The sequence below is a fragment of the Zalophus californianus genome, chromosome 3 (genome assembly GCF_009762305.2).
Source record: "Zalophus californianus isolate mZalCal1 chromosome 3, mZalCal1.pri.v2, whole genome shotgun sequence".
Classification (NCBI taxonomy): domain Eukaryota; kingdom Metazoa; phylum Chordata; class Mammalia; order Carnivora; family Otariidae; genus Zalophus; species Zalophus californianus.
The window spans coordinates 138,992,204-139,007,568 of NC_045597.1; the positions used below are offsets into that span (position 1 = coordinate 138,992,204).

Below are 15,365 nucleotides of genomic sequence, written 5' to 3' on the forward strand. Positions count from 1 at the left end.
TTATGGTTACTGGGTTTTGCGTGTCAACACTCCCAACACCAGCAGCCCACCCTGCAATGCCAGGCCAGGCCCAGGAGGGCCTCCTTGGCTTTTTTACTCGCCCCATCCAGTCACGTCTTGGGTTCAGGAATGGCAGGGCTGGGTGACAAGCCGGCTTCACCAATCACAGGCTCAGGGGAGCGATTTTCTTGGAGATGGGCTGGCCTGCATAGTTGTTGCTACAGAACCAAATAGACTCACTCTGAGGGCTCCTGCACCCACCCCAGCACTTTCAACTGCTCAGATGGAATGTTGCTCCTAAGGAGGAGCCTTAAATTTACCGCAGAACACACACCAGCTCCCCGCTAATGGCTAAGATGGGGGGGGTGGGCTGGGGCTCCGTGGGTGAGAAATGGAATGAAGGGATGAATTTGGTCAGGGCTGTGATGCTTGACACCAAGAGCCCGCTCTATCCCCTGGAAGCCAGAACCAGTTGCTCAGGGCTGCTCCTATCTGAAGCCCCAACTTTGCTTGGAAAAAAAAAACCACCCTCTTAATTCGCCCCTCTCAGTTCTCTGCAGTTGGCAGCTTGGAAAAGAAAGCGAAACAAAGGTCCCTGGGAAAGTGAAGTTTTCAATTAATTGGTGTGAGTAATCGGCGGGGGTGGGTGGTGGCTGCAAAACGCAAGAGGCAGTTGGGCTGCTGGGGAGGCACCAAAGTTTCCTGGCGGGCAGCAGAGTGGCTTTCTCCAGATGCCCTCCACAGGGTCTTTCTGCTGGCCAGGGGAATCTGCGCCCGGGCTGGGGAGCCCAGTTCGGGAGGCGACTCCGGTTGGCCTGAGCGTAGAGGCGAATAATGTGGACCAGGCATCAGTTTTGTCGCTGGGGCAGATCGTCAGGTTCGCCGCGCCATGGCCGAGTCTTTTCTTCTGCTTGACTTACTTGTAAGTCTCTGTCCCAGCCCCAAGGGCGCTTCGTGGGCATTTTCCTGGTGGACGTTTTGTGTGTGTGTGTGTGTGTGTGTGTGTGTGTGTGTGTGTGTGTGTGTGTGTGCAGGGAGGGTCTGCTCCAATCGGTCTTAATTCGGAGGATCCCCTATGATAACCTGCGTGAAATGCCTTTGCCCCAAGCAGTGTTCAAGGTAGGGAAAAGAAGCTCCCTTGGGCTTGGGGTCTAGGTCAGCTAATCCAAGGGACTGAGCAACAGGATCCAAAATCAGTCTGTTTTCACATCATTCTGACCATCTCTGTCCTTCGCCTTCGTTTAGTTGTGCAGCTTGGGGATCCGAGGAGAGGTGGCAAAAACAGCCGTGGCCGGAACAAGGCGCAGGCCTCGGCGCCCGTCTCAGTCGCAGACAGGGCCTAGGATGGGCGGTCGCGCAATCAGCTCGCGGGGGTTGGCTGCGGCGCAAACGCCTGGGTCCGGGGCAGGGCGGGAAGGGGCGGTGGGCTGCGCTAGGGGCTTGGAAGGGGTAGGGGCCGGGGTGGGTGGGTCCAGCGGGGCCCTGGCCGGGAGCCAGGCTCTCCCGCGCCCCCCACCCCCACGTGGCCCCGCGCAGCCAATGGCGCGGCCCCGAGCGGGAGCCCTCGGGGAGGGAGGAGGCCCCCCGACCGGCCCAGGCCCCCTCCCAACCTGAACTTCGTTTTTATAAACGTCCCGCGATGAGCTAACCTGTTGAAGGGCGGGCGGGCGGGAGGCGGGAGGCTCGCAGAGGGAGAGAGGGCGAAAGGAAGAGGGCGGGAGCGAGAGAACGAGAGAGAAAGGAGAGGAGGGAGGAAGCGCGCCGCGCCATGGTGTCCTGCGCGGGGCCAGGGCCGGGGCCGGGGCCGGGCCGGGCCGGGCCATGAGCCGCGCGGGGAGCTGGGACATGGACGGGCTGCGGGCGGACGGTGGGGCCGCCGGGGCGGCCCCAGCCTCCTCCTCCTCGTCCTCTGTGGCGGCGGCGGCGGCGCCGGGCCAGTGTCGCGGCTTCCTCTCGGCGCCAGTGTTCGCCGGGACACACTCCGGGCGTGCGGCTGCTGCGGCGGCGGCGGCGGCGGCGGCGGCGGCAGCGGCCTCGGGCTTCGCATACCCCGGGACCTCTGAGCGTGCGGGCTCCGCCTCGTCGTCGTCATCTTCGGCTGTGGTCGCAGCGCGTCCGGAGGCTCCCTCCGCCAAAGAGTGTCCGGCGCCCGGCGCGGCCGCTGCAGCGCCTCCGGGCGCCCCAGCTCTGGGCTACGGCTACCACTTCGGCAACGGCTACTATAGCTGCCGCATGTCACACGGCGTGGGCTTACAGCAAAACGCTCTCAAGTCGTCGCCGCACGCCTCGCTGGGAGGCTTCCCGGTGGAGAAGTACATGGACGTGTCGGGCCTGGCAAGCAGCAGCGTACCGGCCAACGAGGTGCCCGCGAGAGCCAAGGAAGTGTCCTTCTACCAGGGCTACACGAGCCCCTACCAGCACGTGCCTGGCTACATCGACATGGTGTCTACCTTCGGTTCCGGGGAGCCTCGGCATGAGGCGTACATCTCCATGGAGGGCTACCAGTCCTGGACGCTGGCCAACGGGTGGAACAGCCAGGTGTACTGCGCCAAGGACCAGCCACAGGGCTCCCACTTTTGGAAATCATCCTTTCCAGGTAGGAGCGTTGGAGTGGGGGGGGGGGCGGGGCGGGGAGGCCAGGAGGGAGGGAGTGGGGGCAGGGAAGGGAGAGAGTGTACGGAAAGAAAGCACTAGGAGTGTAGGTCCCTACTTGGGAGCTGCGCTTGTCCTCCTCGCCCAGCCAAGGTTAACCTGATGGAACAGTTCCTATAGTTTGCCTGAAATTTGTACATTTCTCCTTTGATTTAAACTGTCCCTCTCGCAACCCGTTTCTTCTTGTGTGTGGGCATAAGCCTGTTTTTCCCCCACAGTTGAGGGTCTTTGCGTGCCCTCTGCTCAGGCCTTGGCCCCTCCTCCCCGAAGAAGTGTCACAGAGTTGGGTCCCACTTTTGAAGGATATGACTGCCCCAGGGTCACCACTAAAGCTTCTAAGAGCTCACAAACTCCAAACACAGGAACACAAGAAATCAAAGCTTGAACAAAAAAACATGGATTTTTTTTTAAAGTCTGCGTACGTTTGTATGTGTGCAACCAGCATTTGCAGAAACTATCCTTATAACTGTCCCCAGTAACCATGCCATAAAATTGAAGGCTTGTTAAGATGCTGGTTTGAGAAACCATGATGATCCATCAAATGGCCTTCACTTTGAAGTGTAAATAATCTTTCTTTAATAATGTGTAAATAATATGTCTGTGTAAATAATAATAAAATGCAAACAGCCTGGTTTTCTTTATTCCCCATACCCCTTCCAAACATACACACACAGCCCCCAGTGGTGCTCCAGAAGCCCTGGTCTAATTTTTTTCATGCTGTTTTTTATACCAGGGGATGTGGCTCTAAATCAGCCAGACATGTGTGTCTACCGTCGGGGGAGGAAGAAGAGGGTGCCCTACACCAAACTGCAGCTCAAAGAACTGGAGAACGAGTATGCCATTAACAAGTTCATTAACAAGGACAAGCGGCGGCGGATCTCGGCTGCCACGAACCTATCTGAGAGACAAGTGACCATTTGGTTTCAGAACCGAAGAGTGAAAGACAAGAAAATCGTCTCCAAGCTCAAAGACACTGTCTCCTGATGTGGACCAGATTGGCCAAAGAGAGTTTAAATGCTTTCAGTTGTCTCCAAAAGACCTTCGGAAAGACTTGAATATGTATTTAATTTCGCCCCATTTCCCTGCCAATGATGGCAAATTTTGTGAATTGTTTTTCTCTCTTCCCCTTATCTGGCTCTAAAACCTTTTGCTACCCAACCTGACTCTGTAGTTCTGTTTCTTACTTGTTTATTATTGATTTTGTTCTTGTCTAGTTTTTTTTTTAAGATGTTTTTAATGTTCTGTTTCTCCCTCCAGGCCAGTATAAAGGACTTGAAGTATTTTTTTAATAATCCCTCCCAAAAGAATTTCAGAAGTACCATTATGATTTTAGGGTTTTATTTTCCTAAATCACTTCATATGCCTGTTTCCAGCACTGATTATCTTCATAATCTATTAGGGTAGAAGGATTTGCAGTCATTCATATCCTGTGATTGGGCAATTTAATCATTAGCTCTCAGCAGTCACCCTGAGGCAAGTGGAAACAGCTCTGGGCAAACGGTGCTCTAGGGTCACTGGGAAAGTCTAAAAACAGGCGGCTGGAGGTACTGTGACGGCTTTAAAAGCAGCTACCTTATTAAATAGGGTTTGTGTCGATATTGGAATGAAGACAATCTTCCCTACTTTGGGTCTTTCATTTGCTGTTGTAGTTATATGTGTTTAGTATACCTTGTCGACTTGTGCTTTTATAATCTCTAATTTGAAAATAGTGTGTCCTCCTGGATGCCTTCATTTTCCCCAGCTCTAGATGCAAATATTTAAATGGCTGCAATTGTGAGAGTGATCCGTGGATGGTATAAATGCACACCTTCTCCTTGACCTTGGGTCTGTGGGACTAGAAATGAGGTGATCTCCTCAGTCCCCTGAAAGAGACGGAATCAATGTGGCCATGGGTGGGAACTTCTATCCAGAACCCAGTGAAGAACTTGACTGTCTGAACATATGTATTGAGCCTCTCGTGGAGTTTTAAGACATCTAACAAATACGAAAAATGTGGAGCTCTATAGTTCAAGATTTAAAAAAAAAAAAAGATGTTTCTGAAAGTGATGATAAGTAACTACTTTTAAAGTGCTGCATATTTATACAACTGAGAGATTATTTTTGTAGATGCAAATGTCTGTGAGCTGGGATATGTGTGCAGCGCTTCAGGCATTTAAAAATCACTTTTTTATTCCTAGGGAGATGCAAATAAACAGAACTCTCTTGTTTCTTCTGTGTCTTTATATATTTGTTTTCTTTTTCCAAGCTTGTGTTACCTCTTGTGTTCTTATTTATTATAAAATCTTGTCTTGAACATTACGATGTTCCCTATAGATGAAGGAAACTCAACCCCAGTTCTACTCTCTGAAACCTCCATTCTACTTCCGCCACCCCTCTCTGCCCTTTTCCCTGTGGCTTTAACATAAGTAGTGATGTCTTTAAATGAGAATATACTTTGTGGTGTCTAAAATGGTATTTTTTACCAAACAAAAAACATCTCCAATAAAAATTTTACTTCTCTTTCAATATTATCACTTTATTCAAATAGTTTTATTTTTTTAATCAATATGTATGTTTGTGTCTGGGTACAGGAAATCGTGCTCACTTGAAGGTGTTCTTCCTAGAAAGGCTGTTACAAATATCTACTCTCCGAAGGTCTTGAAGTTAGACATATCCATATTTGGCCATTGAAAAAGAAACATTTCAAGCTGATCCCTTATCGCCTTCTCTGAGCAGCCTCCAAACAGCATTTGAGGACTGAAACCATAATTGTACACCCTAAACCTCTAGTCGCAATTTTTAGGCAGTATGAACTTTCTTTTAGAGGGCTTTTTGCCGCTCGGGGAAATGGCCGCTGAGGAACTGGGTGCCTCGCCGTTGTTAGCGCCCGGACACAAATCAATTTAGTGGTTGCTAACTTTTTGGTATGAAGTTAAATACACATGTTTAAAACCTCACACAATATGTAACCTCTCCTGGCGGGACCGCTCCCTTATGGATCTGCCAGAGAAAGCGCAGAGACCCAGGGTCCAAAGCTACTTTCGTTTTCTCTGGCCCCGCTTGATTTCTTTCCTATCTTGCACCGATGGTTGGCTGTGGGCGGCCAACTTCGTTTTAACTGACACAGAGAGACAGACAGACAGACAGACAGACAGAGAAGAGAGAGAGGGAGAGAGAGAACGGACTATGATTCAAACCGGAGAAGAAATAACCCTTGAAAATGGGGACACATCGACCCCGACCTTCCACTTTCAGGAAGAGTTTCTAACGTTTTCTCGGTTTTCCTCACAAGATGTGCTTTCATGTGAAACGGGCCTGTTTTCCCTTCTTTTCCATCGTCGTTTTCCCTCCTTTTTTGTATATTCCAGACTCCAGGGCCGCACTCCATTCCCAGGTCCATTTCTAAGGTTTCCTGTCGGATGGGGGGGTTGCCACGAGGTTTTCCTTTCATCTGTAGTTGGCCGGTCAGTTTCCCTCCGCCTAAGAGAAATGGGAGGTTTGCTGAAGATTAAAACTGCTCAAATGCTCTCCGGTGGAATTTGAATTGATGGCTAAATCAGTAACAGATGAAGACTTTGCTATTTATATGCATTCCTTTTATATTCCGATTTGAGGAGGGAGTAGAGGAGCCGGTAGGTGGCCGAAGCGCTGGATGGGGAGGCCCGCGGGGAGCCAGGGCGAAGGGAGCTTCGGAGAGAGGCCTTTCCTTCGGGTGGAAACTGAGAGGCCGCAGGGACAACGCCACCGAAACCTGGCAGGTTTCGAGCGCCGCTGGTGGAGACTCAAGGCCCGCGCGTCTACGCGTGAGTCAAGAGGCGAAGGACGCTTTGCAGCCGGGGCTCACAGACAAAGACGCGGCCGCGACGCTTCCCCGTGTCCGGCAGCCTGCTGGGTGACTCTGACTCCGCTGTCCCAGCCAGCCTTGCTGCCACGATCTCCGGCTTTCCGAGACACTTGGCGGAGCCTGGCAGAGGGCCGTGACCGCACCGGCGGGCGACCCCAGGCCGGCGGTGCCGCCCTTCACTGTTGATCTTGACCGTGCTGCGGCGCGTCGCCAGGCGTGGAGCTCGCTCGCCATCTCCTGGGCGGTCGGCAGCATTGGCAGAGCTCACGGTTTAGCTCCACGGCCAAATCCTCTCCCTCCCATTCCCCAGCTCACCAGCCAAGCCTCCTGCCCTGCCCCGCCCCCCGCCGCGCAGTCTGCAGCTCCCAGCTCCCAGCGTACAACTTTGCTTGCTGGACCTCGGAAATTATAAATCCAGGAGATGAGGTGGGGCCCCATTCTGAGCCAAGGAGATAATGGAGGGAGTCTAGTTGTTCTAGTCTTTCTGTTTCTCACTTAGACCCTTTATATCTTTAGTCCCCAGGGGTAAACCGCAGCTGTGCCGCTGCCTAAGGGTCCGGAGAAGACACCCCTGGACTTGGAAATACCGGTGCATCGCTGTATGCTGAGACCGGAGGAGACGAGACTGCAGGGATCTCTGGAGCTGGAGCTTCGGGCTTGGGGAGGCTGTAGCTCCTGGAAAGCAGGGAGAGTTTCCCAAAATGAGAGCCTGGATCCCCTAAGTCCTTAGGAACTGAGGTTGCAGCTTATGCCTACACCACCCCAACCCCCGGAAAGGACGGGGAGTGGAGTTCTTGTCTCTAAGTCTGAGCTCCTAAGGAAACTCTGACAGAACCCTGAAGAGTCCCGGACATCCCCATCCCCACCCCCTACCCCCGCCCTAGAGCGAGAGGAAGAGACCGACTGCGTTCCCCAGAGCCGCCCAATTGGTCGCCATAACTCACACAATAAAGTCGCAGCGCGGTGGTCAGCCTTGCCCTCCGGCGGCGCCTGTGTGGTCTCCGTGCCGGAGCTGGCGGTCTAACCAATTCCAGCTTGGCTTGCGGACCAGCGAGGCGGGCTGCAGGTTGGGGCGGGCGCCAGTCACGCGGTCGCTGGGGTTCTTGGGACCAAAGCAGCAGAGGAGGACCCAGAGCCCTCTGGCCAAACTAAATCGGAGGGCCTGCGGGCCGGGGGGGGGGGGGGGGCTGCCACACTGCTCCCGGCAAGGGAGAGCTGCCCGGCCCACATCCCTGTTCGCCAGAACCCCGACCCCGCCAGCCGCCTTGGAGGCGCTGAGCCGAGGATCGCTGCTAGCCTGCTGCCTCGGTGTGCCCCGCTGTTCCTGGCCGAGTGACTCTGGCTCTTCTGTCCTTCCACACCAGGTTGGGGGGAGCTCGTCTTGCTCTGCCCGCTGCAGAGGAGTTGAACAGCTTGGAGCTCTGGTTGGCAGGACCTAGTCGCCAAGGTGACTCCAGGCGATAAAAGGAATGTAGCCTTTGGCCACGACTGGCCAACGCAGCTGCCCCTTCCTGGGCCAGCATTCTCCATGGACCTGGATGGCCGCAACTTCCCTGGGAGCAGAGGGCTTGGCCATGGAGAAGCACACCAGAACTGGTGTGAAACCAGCTTCCTGGGAGCCAAACTTGGGCAGAGTTTGTGATGCATTTCTCCTCCTTCAGCAAATTTCTTGGACTGTGCCGGGTTCAGGCAGTGTGTGGGTCTTCGCTGCTAGACCACTAGTGCAGAATCCTCTCCAGAGGAACAGGGCAGGGAGGAAATCGGGGTGGGAGAAGCGTTGCTCAGGCCTAGGGGTTAGAGCTGGTGGCCGCACCACACCCTGGGCTCTCCGCGCAAGCCTAGAGGTGCGCAGTACTGGAAAAGGCCTTAGCTGCCACTTAAAGCGGGTGGAAGCAAGCCGGGCCCAGGTAGCCAGTGGAAAAGGGGAGTGCAAAGCTAATCAAGACCAAGAAGGATCCCAAGGGACACTCGGGCAAAGACACCCAATGTCCCCAGCTTCTGAAGCTGATCCTGGAAACTCCCAGTTGGTTTCACCCTCGCTCAACGTTCCTTGCTTCTGCCTGGCAGCCTCGCCCTTCACCATCGAATATTGCGGGTGTTATCATAATACCCTGAAGGGGGGGAAACGGGTCGGGGGATGTAGGCGGTGCTGAAATGACCGGCTTTGAAGAACCTGCAGGCAAAGTTTCGTCCAATCGTCTGAGCCTGTTCTCTTATTCCCGGTTGTAACTAAATACTGCTGCGAGCGCAGCCGAAGCCCTTTGTTGGAGATGTGTGAGCGCAGTCTCTACAGGGCGGGCTATGTGGGCTCGCTTCTGAATCTGCAGTCGCCTGACTCCTTCTACTTCTCCAACCTGCGGCCGAATGGCGGCCAGCTGGCCGCGCTCCCCCCATCTCATACCCGCGAGGCGCGCTGCCCTGGGCCACCACGCCTGCCTCCTGCGCCCCAGCGCAGCCTGCCGGTGCCACGGCTTTCAGCAGCTTCTCGCAGCCCTACCTGGCTGGTTCCGGGCCGCTTGGCCTACAGCCCCTGGGCGCCAAGGACGGACCCGAGGAGCAGGCCAAGTTTTACGCGCCCGATGTGGCTGCCGGGCCGGAGGACCGTGGCCGTGCGCGGCCGCCCTTCGTCCCCGAGCCTAGCCTGGCCCCCGCGGCCGCTGCTCTCAAAGCGGCCAAGTATGAGTACGCGGGTGTGGGCCGCGCGGCAGCGGGCTCTGCAGCCCTGCTCGAGGGGACCCCCTGCGCTGCCGGCTTCAAGGAAGACGCCAAGGGCCCGCTCAACTTGAACATGACAGTGCAGGCTGCGAGCGTCGCCTCTTGCCTGCGACCTTCGCTGCCCGACGGTAAACGGTGGCCATGCTCCCTGGGCCAGTTTGGGCTGGGTTGGGAGGTGGGGTGCGGGGAGAGTGTGGAGGGGGAGGGAGCCGCTAGGCGCGGGCAGGCTTACAAGGCGCGGCCGGCCGGTCTGACTTGGGCTGGGGCTGTGTTGCAGGCCTGCCGTGGGGGGCGGCCCCAGGGAGGACCCGCAAGAAGCGGAAACCCTACACCAAGCAGCAGATTGCGGAGCTGGAGAACGAATTCCTCCTCAACGAATTCATCAACCGCCAGAAGCGCAAGGAATTGTCCAACAGGCTGAACCTCAGCGACCAGCAGGTCAAAATCTGGTTCCAGAACCGGCGTATGAAAAAGAAGCGCGTGGTCCTGCGCGAGCAGGCTCTGGCGCTATACTAGCCCCCCGCGTGGCCGCGGCTGGCCAGGCCTGCCTTTGAAAGCCGAGGCCTGGCGTGGAGGAAAAGCTGGCAGTAGGGGCTTTTCCTTCCGCTCCTTCTCCGCTGGTCCCACGTACCCTTCCACTCGGTGTGCAGCCCCAGAAGTCAGCAGAGGATTTGGAGACCCGGCCAGTTGGGCCTCTAGGCTTCCAGCTCTCTGGGAGGGGCCTGCAGAAGTTGAAATATAACCTTGGCCTTGAGGCTTCCTGAGTGGGGGGGCCTGGTGTCACCTGTCCTAGCTCTTGTCTGGGGTATTTACACGGGTGCTCACTCTAGCACCCTTGTACTTGGATTTCTGCTTCCACCTAGACCCCCTTTCCTCTTCTCCCCAGTCCTTTTTGAATTTAGTAGGCACCTCACTAGAGCTCAGAGTGGAATTAAATTTAGGAAGTCCTTCGGGAAGGAGTAGAAAAGGGCTGCAAGGCACAATTCTGTCTCTTTGCAGCCAAAGCCCCTTGTGGCAAAGCCAGAAACTTGGCTCTGGAGAAAGAAAGGGCACCCCCCCCCCCCCGCCCCTCCTGTCTGCCCTGGCTGGTTCGGGAGGACAAAAGCCACCCTAGACATTCAGACTTGGGGAGGAAAGGGGAGAGGGGAGGGATGGTGTGGCTGGACAAATTCGAAGACACCTCGGAGTTTGGGCTGGGCTGGCCCCTCCAGCTGGACAGAATGGGGTGGACACTTCCTTGCTGTGGATTGGAGGGAGGCTGAAGCTCCACAGCAAACTGCAATCTCTAGATAGGACTGGTAAAATTTCTCCTACTTCTCCTATCTACTCACATACGTCTAGGCCAGAGCCCTGCACTCTGTAATTGGACTCAGCTCTGGTGAGGACAGCTGCTAATCTACTCTGAGGCTGGGTTGCACTAGGAGGTGGGGAAAATATCCAGGGGGAGGAGAAGGGAGTGAGCAAGGAGAGGGGTGTCCTACATTCCAACTGTAAATATGGTTTTCCTCTTGAGGTGGGTAAAGGGGTGGACATATCTTTCTTGAATTAGGGTAATGGGCCACCGTAGGGAGAGGTGAAAGCTCCTCCATCAGTCAAGGCGTGAAGAAGGAGGTCCCTCAAATCCTTAGACCCTAGTCGCTGCTGTTGACCAAGTAGAGAAGTTCCCCCTCTCTCACCCTCTTCACCACCAGACAACTCCACCCGGGGCCTTTCTGTGCCTCAGCCACCATGCCTTTTCTGAGCCCATGTCTGGCCTGCCTCAGTGGTGCCTGTATGGCCCTGGGTCCTGCTGGGCTTGCTTTGTGGAGGCTGGGGTTCCTGATGCTAGATGGAGTTCTGCATGTGCTGGGGTGTCCTGCCTTACCCTCAGAGAAACTGAGCCCCCCCCTGCCGCCCCCGCCAGCTCCTTCTACCATCCCTACCTCTTTTCCCTCTCCTTCAGAGAAGTAGCGCCCCCCCCAACTCCTACTGAGTTGTATGACAGCCAAAGAGTTGAAGATTGGTTCCCCAAGTCCAGTGATTTATTTTCAGTGGAGGACTAGGCCCTATATGTGGAGTGAGCACCTCACAGAGAGTCCCAAGCCTCAGTCCGACTGAGAGCAGTTTATGTTTTAGACTATTGCATTTTCTTTGCTATCTAACAGTTGTTGTGCATGTTTTATGTTGTTCTGATTTTGTCAAAAAAAAAAAACACAATAGTTTGTATATATCAGATACATCAAAATGTTTTGAGTGGAAATAAATATCCAGGTCCCAGCCAAGCTGTCAAGGGACTGATGTCAATTTTTCAAAACGTTTCGGATTCCCTCCTGATGATTTTAGGCCACCAAATTCGTTTTTCTTTTCTGGTTGTGGTTTCACTGCAGGTGTTGACTGTTCATTAAATGAGAAAATGGCTTCCAAGTCAGTCAGAAAATGGTGTATAAACGCCTATGAACAAAATGTGTATGAAACATCCAAGTGGGAGGAGGGGGGACTGTGGGCAGATTGGAGGGCATTAAGTGAACTCTCAGCTTTGTTGCAGGCCAGGGCTTCTGTATTTTACCTAAATTCTCAAACTTTAAGGCTTGCTGTTGGGGTGGGGTGGTGCTGTTAAGATATGAAATTCCTCAGATTATTTCAACACAAAACAATCTCTCCTGGCCATGTTTCAATCAGGCTACTTTGGAACAGGCTATGCCCTGTGGAAATCCTCCATACTGGCACCTCTGCCTGGAGCCCAGCAGGGTTCCCTTGGGAAATGTGGCCTCCGCAACCCCGTAGGCCTTAGGAGCCTCTAGCTGAGGATGGGAAAGTTAAAGCCTGCTCAGTATGCACCATCCTCTTGCAGACCTCAACTCCCAGCTAGCTTTGAAATGGAAACTAGAGAATTGCTAGCTTTTAGCTAGTGGAAGAATTAGCAAAACCATGAAATCTCTAATGCCAAGTAGTCATGGGCTCCAACTCCCCTTTCCTGAAGCAAATTTGCTGTGTATTTTAAAATATTTTTAAAACAGCTCCTTTAAGAAAAAATACAACGGCGGGGGGGCGGGGGAAGAAGTGAGAGGCCGCAAGGCCCTCTTTAGAAATGTTTTCCCACCTGATGGGGCTCAGGGAGGTAGTGGTACCCAGAGCTGAGTCTCTCCCCCAAAACAGCCGAACAAAGGCGGAGGCCACATGCAGACCTCAGGTCCAGAGAGCTGGGTAAAGGACTAGGAAACTGGAATAAGACGTAGGCCCTAGGATAACACAGAGACAGTTTCTTTCCAATATATACCCTTAAATCATCATGTTCTTTCTCTTTAGCCTGGGAGGTGGGGTTGGAGGAGAAATTCATGGAGCCCACTCCCCAAAGAGATTGAAATTATTCTAAGTGTAAAATCTCTCGATTGTCCATTGGGGCTTCAGCAGTGTTTTTCAAATTTATCCCCTTTACTGTATCCGCACAAATACAAAGGCGGGGTGGTGTCCTCTCTCCTTTCCTAGCCAAGGTCCTGGCGGGGATTTGGAACCACGACGAAATTCCTAAGAAACAAACGCGGAGAGAAATGATGCTGAAATCTGAGTGCTCAACATTCCCTCGCACAAAGACAAATGCGTCCTCCGAAATGCTGCAGGCCGGGCAGGCCTCTTGACCAAGAAAAGGGGTTTTAAACGAGAAAAAAATGGCTTCGGCTGGCATTCAACCGGCTGCAAGCTCAGAGGGCCGACCGGGGGGCTCTTAAGGCCTGGGGGCTCTCCCCGAAGGAGGCGGGCTAGGGAGGCTTCCGGGAGGCCGGCGGGTGGAGGAGAAATCCAGAACCGTTGTAAATATTCATGTCTGCGGGGGGGGGGGTGCCTCTTCACCCCGCCTCTCCCAGCTGCAATCACCCCCCCCTTCGTGAGGGGGGGTGCACAGCGCCTGTCCGACCGTCCTTGGACAAAGATGATCTCCCCACATTTTTGTTCTCCAGTCACTTGACCTAGGGAGCCCATTCCGAAGGCTCTGCAGGGAAGGGACTGGCTCTGGGTGTTTTCCTCCGCGTTTCTCCTCTTCTTTCGTTTCGAAAAGAGCATAAATAATTAAAGTTTGGCAGGGAGGAAAAGCTTTCTTGCAGAACTGTAGTGGCAATAAATGAAATGACTCAGAATCCCTTCCCCAGTCAGCTTTTACGAGGGCTGCCAGACAGTGTCTGTTCACGTTCTCCAGATACCAGGGGCGCCCTGACAAAGTTAAGGTCAAGTTAGTGTCTTATCTTGGGTGGCTCAAAATTACCGCATCGCGTCTGGGCGCTGCGCGGAAAGCTACCACTCGCGGAGCAGTTGGATGCGCCGGAAGGGTCGGATGCGCTCCTTGTGCTTCGAGTGGGGCCGCGCAGGCAAGGACAAGGCCACAACGCCGGAGTCTTCATGGTAGGTTCTCGCGGGACGCGCGGGGTCGGGAGGCTGCGGTTTTCCTCGGGTTTTGAGGTGAGGATCGAGGAGGGAGCTGGGGCAAAAGGCCGAAGCGGGCTGGGCCCAAAATGAAAGCCCAAGGATGGGTGTGGGGACGGGGATCCGCGCTAACGCGCAGCGAGGGGGTCCGCTGCCCGTTCCCCTATGCACCCGCGCGCCGCTGCAGATGGCGCACCCTCCCCCGCCAAAGCGCGGCTCCAGCCTGAGCCGCCATCGCCATGTCGTTGAACTTGAATGGTTCCGTCCTCCCCATTTCCCTGTTCAGCGGTCAGCAGGCTCCGCTTTGGGGGCAGCGCGCTGCCTGTGCCCCACCCCGTGTAAAGAGAAGGTGCGAGAATTTTGCGCACTCCCAGACACGTAAAGACCCGGCTGGAGGAGGGGAGGGTCCCTGCAGCCGCTGCCCTGGGTCCTGAGCTGCCGCAGGCCAGTGTGCAGTGTCCAGGGAGCCATTTTAGGAGAGAGATCCAGGGGCGTCGACCACGAGCCCGAAAGGGAGAGGCTTGGGCGGGCGATGGAGATGGGAGGCAGATAAGTGTGCTGGCGGTCTGGACCGAGGAGAAAGGGGGCGAGCAGGAATCTGGGCGAGGGTGCCAGCTGGGAGGGGGGTGCACAAAACGATGGGCAGTTCTGGGGCGGGGGGAGCCTCCTTGCCCTCCAGTCGCCACAGACCTGTTTGCGCAGTGTTCGGAGGAAAGCAGAGATGGGAGGGGGGCGGAGGAAGAAGAGTGGGAGGGAGAAAAGGAGGGAGGAGAAAAAGGGGGGGAGGACAACGGCCAGAAAATAGATATGAACTCCCGATCGCCCGCCTTTTCTCTGTCTGTCGGCATGGTGGGCAGAGCCTGCCCCACGGGCACTGCGGCGGCCGGGGCCAGGGAGGGAACCAGCTTCACAGCCCGCACCGCCTGCCCTGGGCGTAGGGCTGAGGTCCAGAACCCAGTGCTGGGATTTCCTGGGCTGAGGAATCTTGGGGAGAGAGGCAATTTCCTGGCCCTCGGCTCTGGGATCTGGGTTTGAGGAGCTTCTTTCTGAGAGGCCGATTTTACCTTTGGAAAGCGCTGGCTCTCCTGGAGGCGGGAGTCCAGGCCTGGCCTGGACCCCCGGGGCTAGGAAAGAGGGACCTGGCGGGCCGTGGAGGAAAGTGAGGCCTTGGGGCAAATGGATGGGGGGCTCTCAGGGCCAAGTGCTGCAGAGAGGCTCAAGCAAGGAGGAAAAAGCTGCTGAGAGCATTCCGCCCCCCCCTCCCCAGAGCCAACGGACCTCCCGGGGGCGACCCCCTCCCCCCCCCCCCCGCAGAGACCATGCCGGCCCAAGGGCACTGCAGGAGCCTAGGGGAGACCCGGCGGCGGCGTGGATGCGTAGGCCTTGGCGGGTCTCCGACGCAGGGAAGGGGCTGGTTGTGAGGCGGGCTGGTGGTAGCCCAGGCCAAAAAGCAGAGAGGGTGAGGAGGGTGTAGGCGCCAGTGGTTTGTCTCCGATTGGTGGGGAGCGGGAGGCCAGGCACCTTTAGAGGAGGACTCCAGGTCCTTTTGTTCACCAGACCCCCAGCTTCTAGAGGGCCACGGGGCATCTCCGCTGGCTGAACTTCCTCTTTGCTTTAGCACTGGGAGAGGAAAGGCAGAGAGGCGACAGGGAGAGCAGAGGTGGTGACACACAGCTAGAGGAAAGGAAGAGAAGATCAGGGGACAGAGAAAGAGGAGAGGAAACGAGGAAAGTAAAAAGAAGGAGGAAGGCAAGAGGGAACAAGAGAAGGGAGTGGGAGAAGA

At 55.4% G+C, this 15,365-nt stretch overlaps 2 protein-coding genes across 2 annotated transcripts; both read left to right on the top strand.

Moving 5' to 3' along the window:
* The first annotated feature begins 1,754 nt into the window (after positions 1-1,754).
* HOXD13 (homeobox D13) lies at positions 1,755-5,028 on the top strand. The gene is made up of 2 exons (XM_027590522.2): positions 1,755-2,596; positions 3,386-5,028. The coding sequence occupies exons 1-2, from the start codon at positions 1,822-1,824 to the stop codon at positions 3,634-3,636; spliced, it is 1,026 nt and encodes a 341-aa protein (XP_027446323.1). The 5' UTR covers positions 1,755-1,821; the 3' UTR covers positions 3,637-5,028.
* A 3,281-nt stretch (positions 5,029-8,309) lies between these two features.
* HOXD12 (homeobox D12) lies at positions 8,310-9,801 on the top strand. Its single transcript, XM_027590897.2, is given in 3 exon segments — positions 8,310-8,857; positions 8,860-9,318; positions 9,468-9,801. Coding segments are annotated over 3 exon segments (810 nt in total). The 5' UTR covers positions 8,310-8,745; the 3' UTR covers positions 9,707-9,801.
* The last annotated feature ends 5,564 nt before the right edge of the window (positions 9,802-15,365 follow it).

Coding starts and splice junctions, on each gene's coding strand:
- HOXD13 (XM_027590522.2), top strand. CDS start 1,822: ATGAGCCGCGCGGGGAGCTGGGACATGGACGGGCTGCGGGCGGACGGT. Junction 2,597..3,385: donor TTGGAAATCATCCTTTCCAG/GTAGGAGCGTTG, acceptor TTTTTATACCAG/GGGATGTGGCTCTAAATCAG.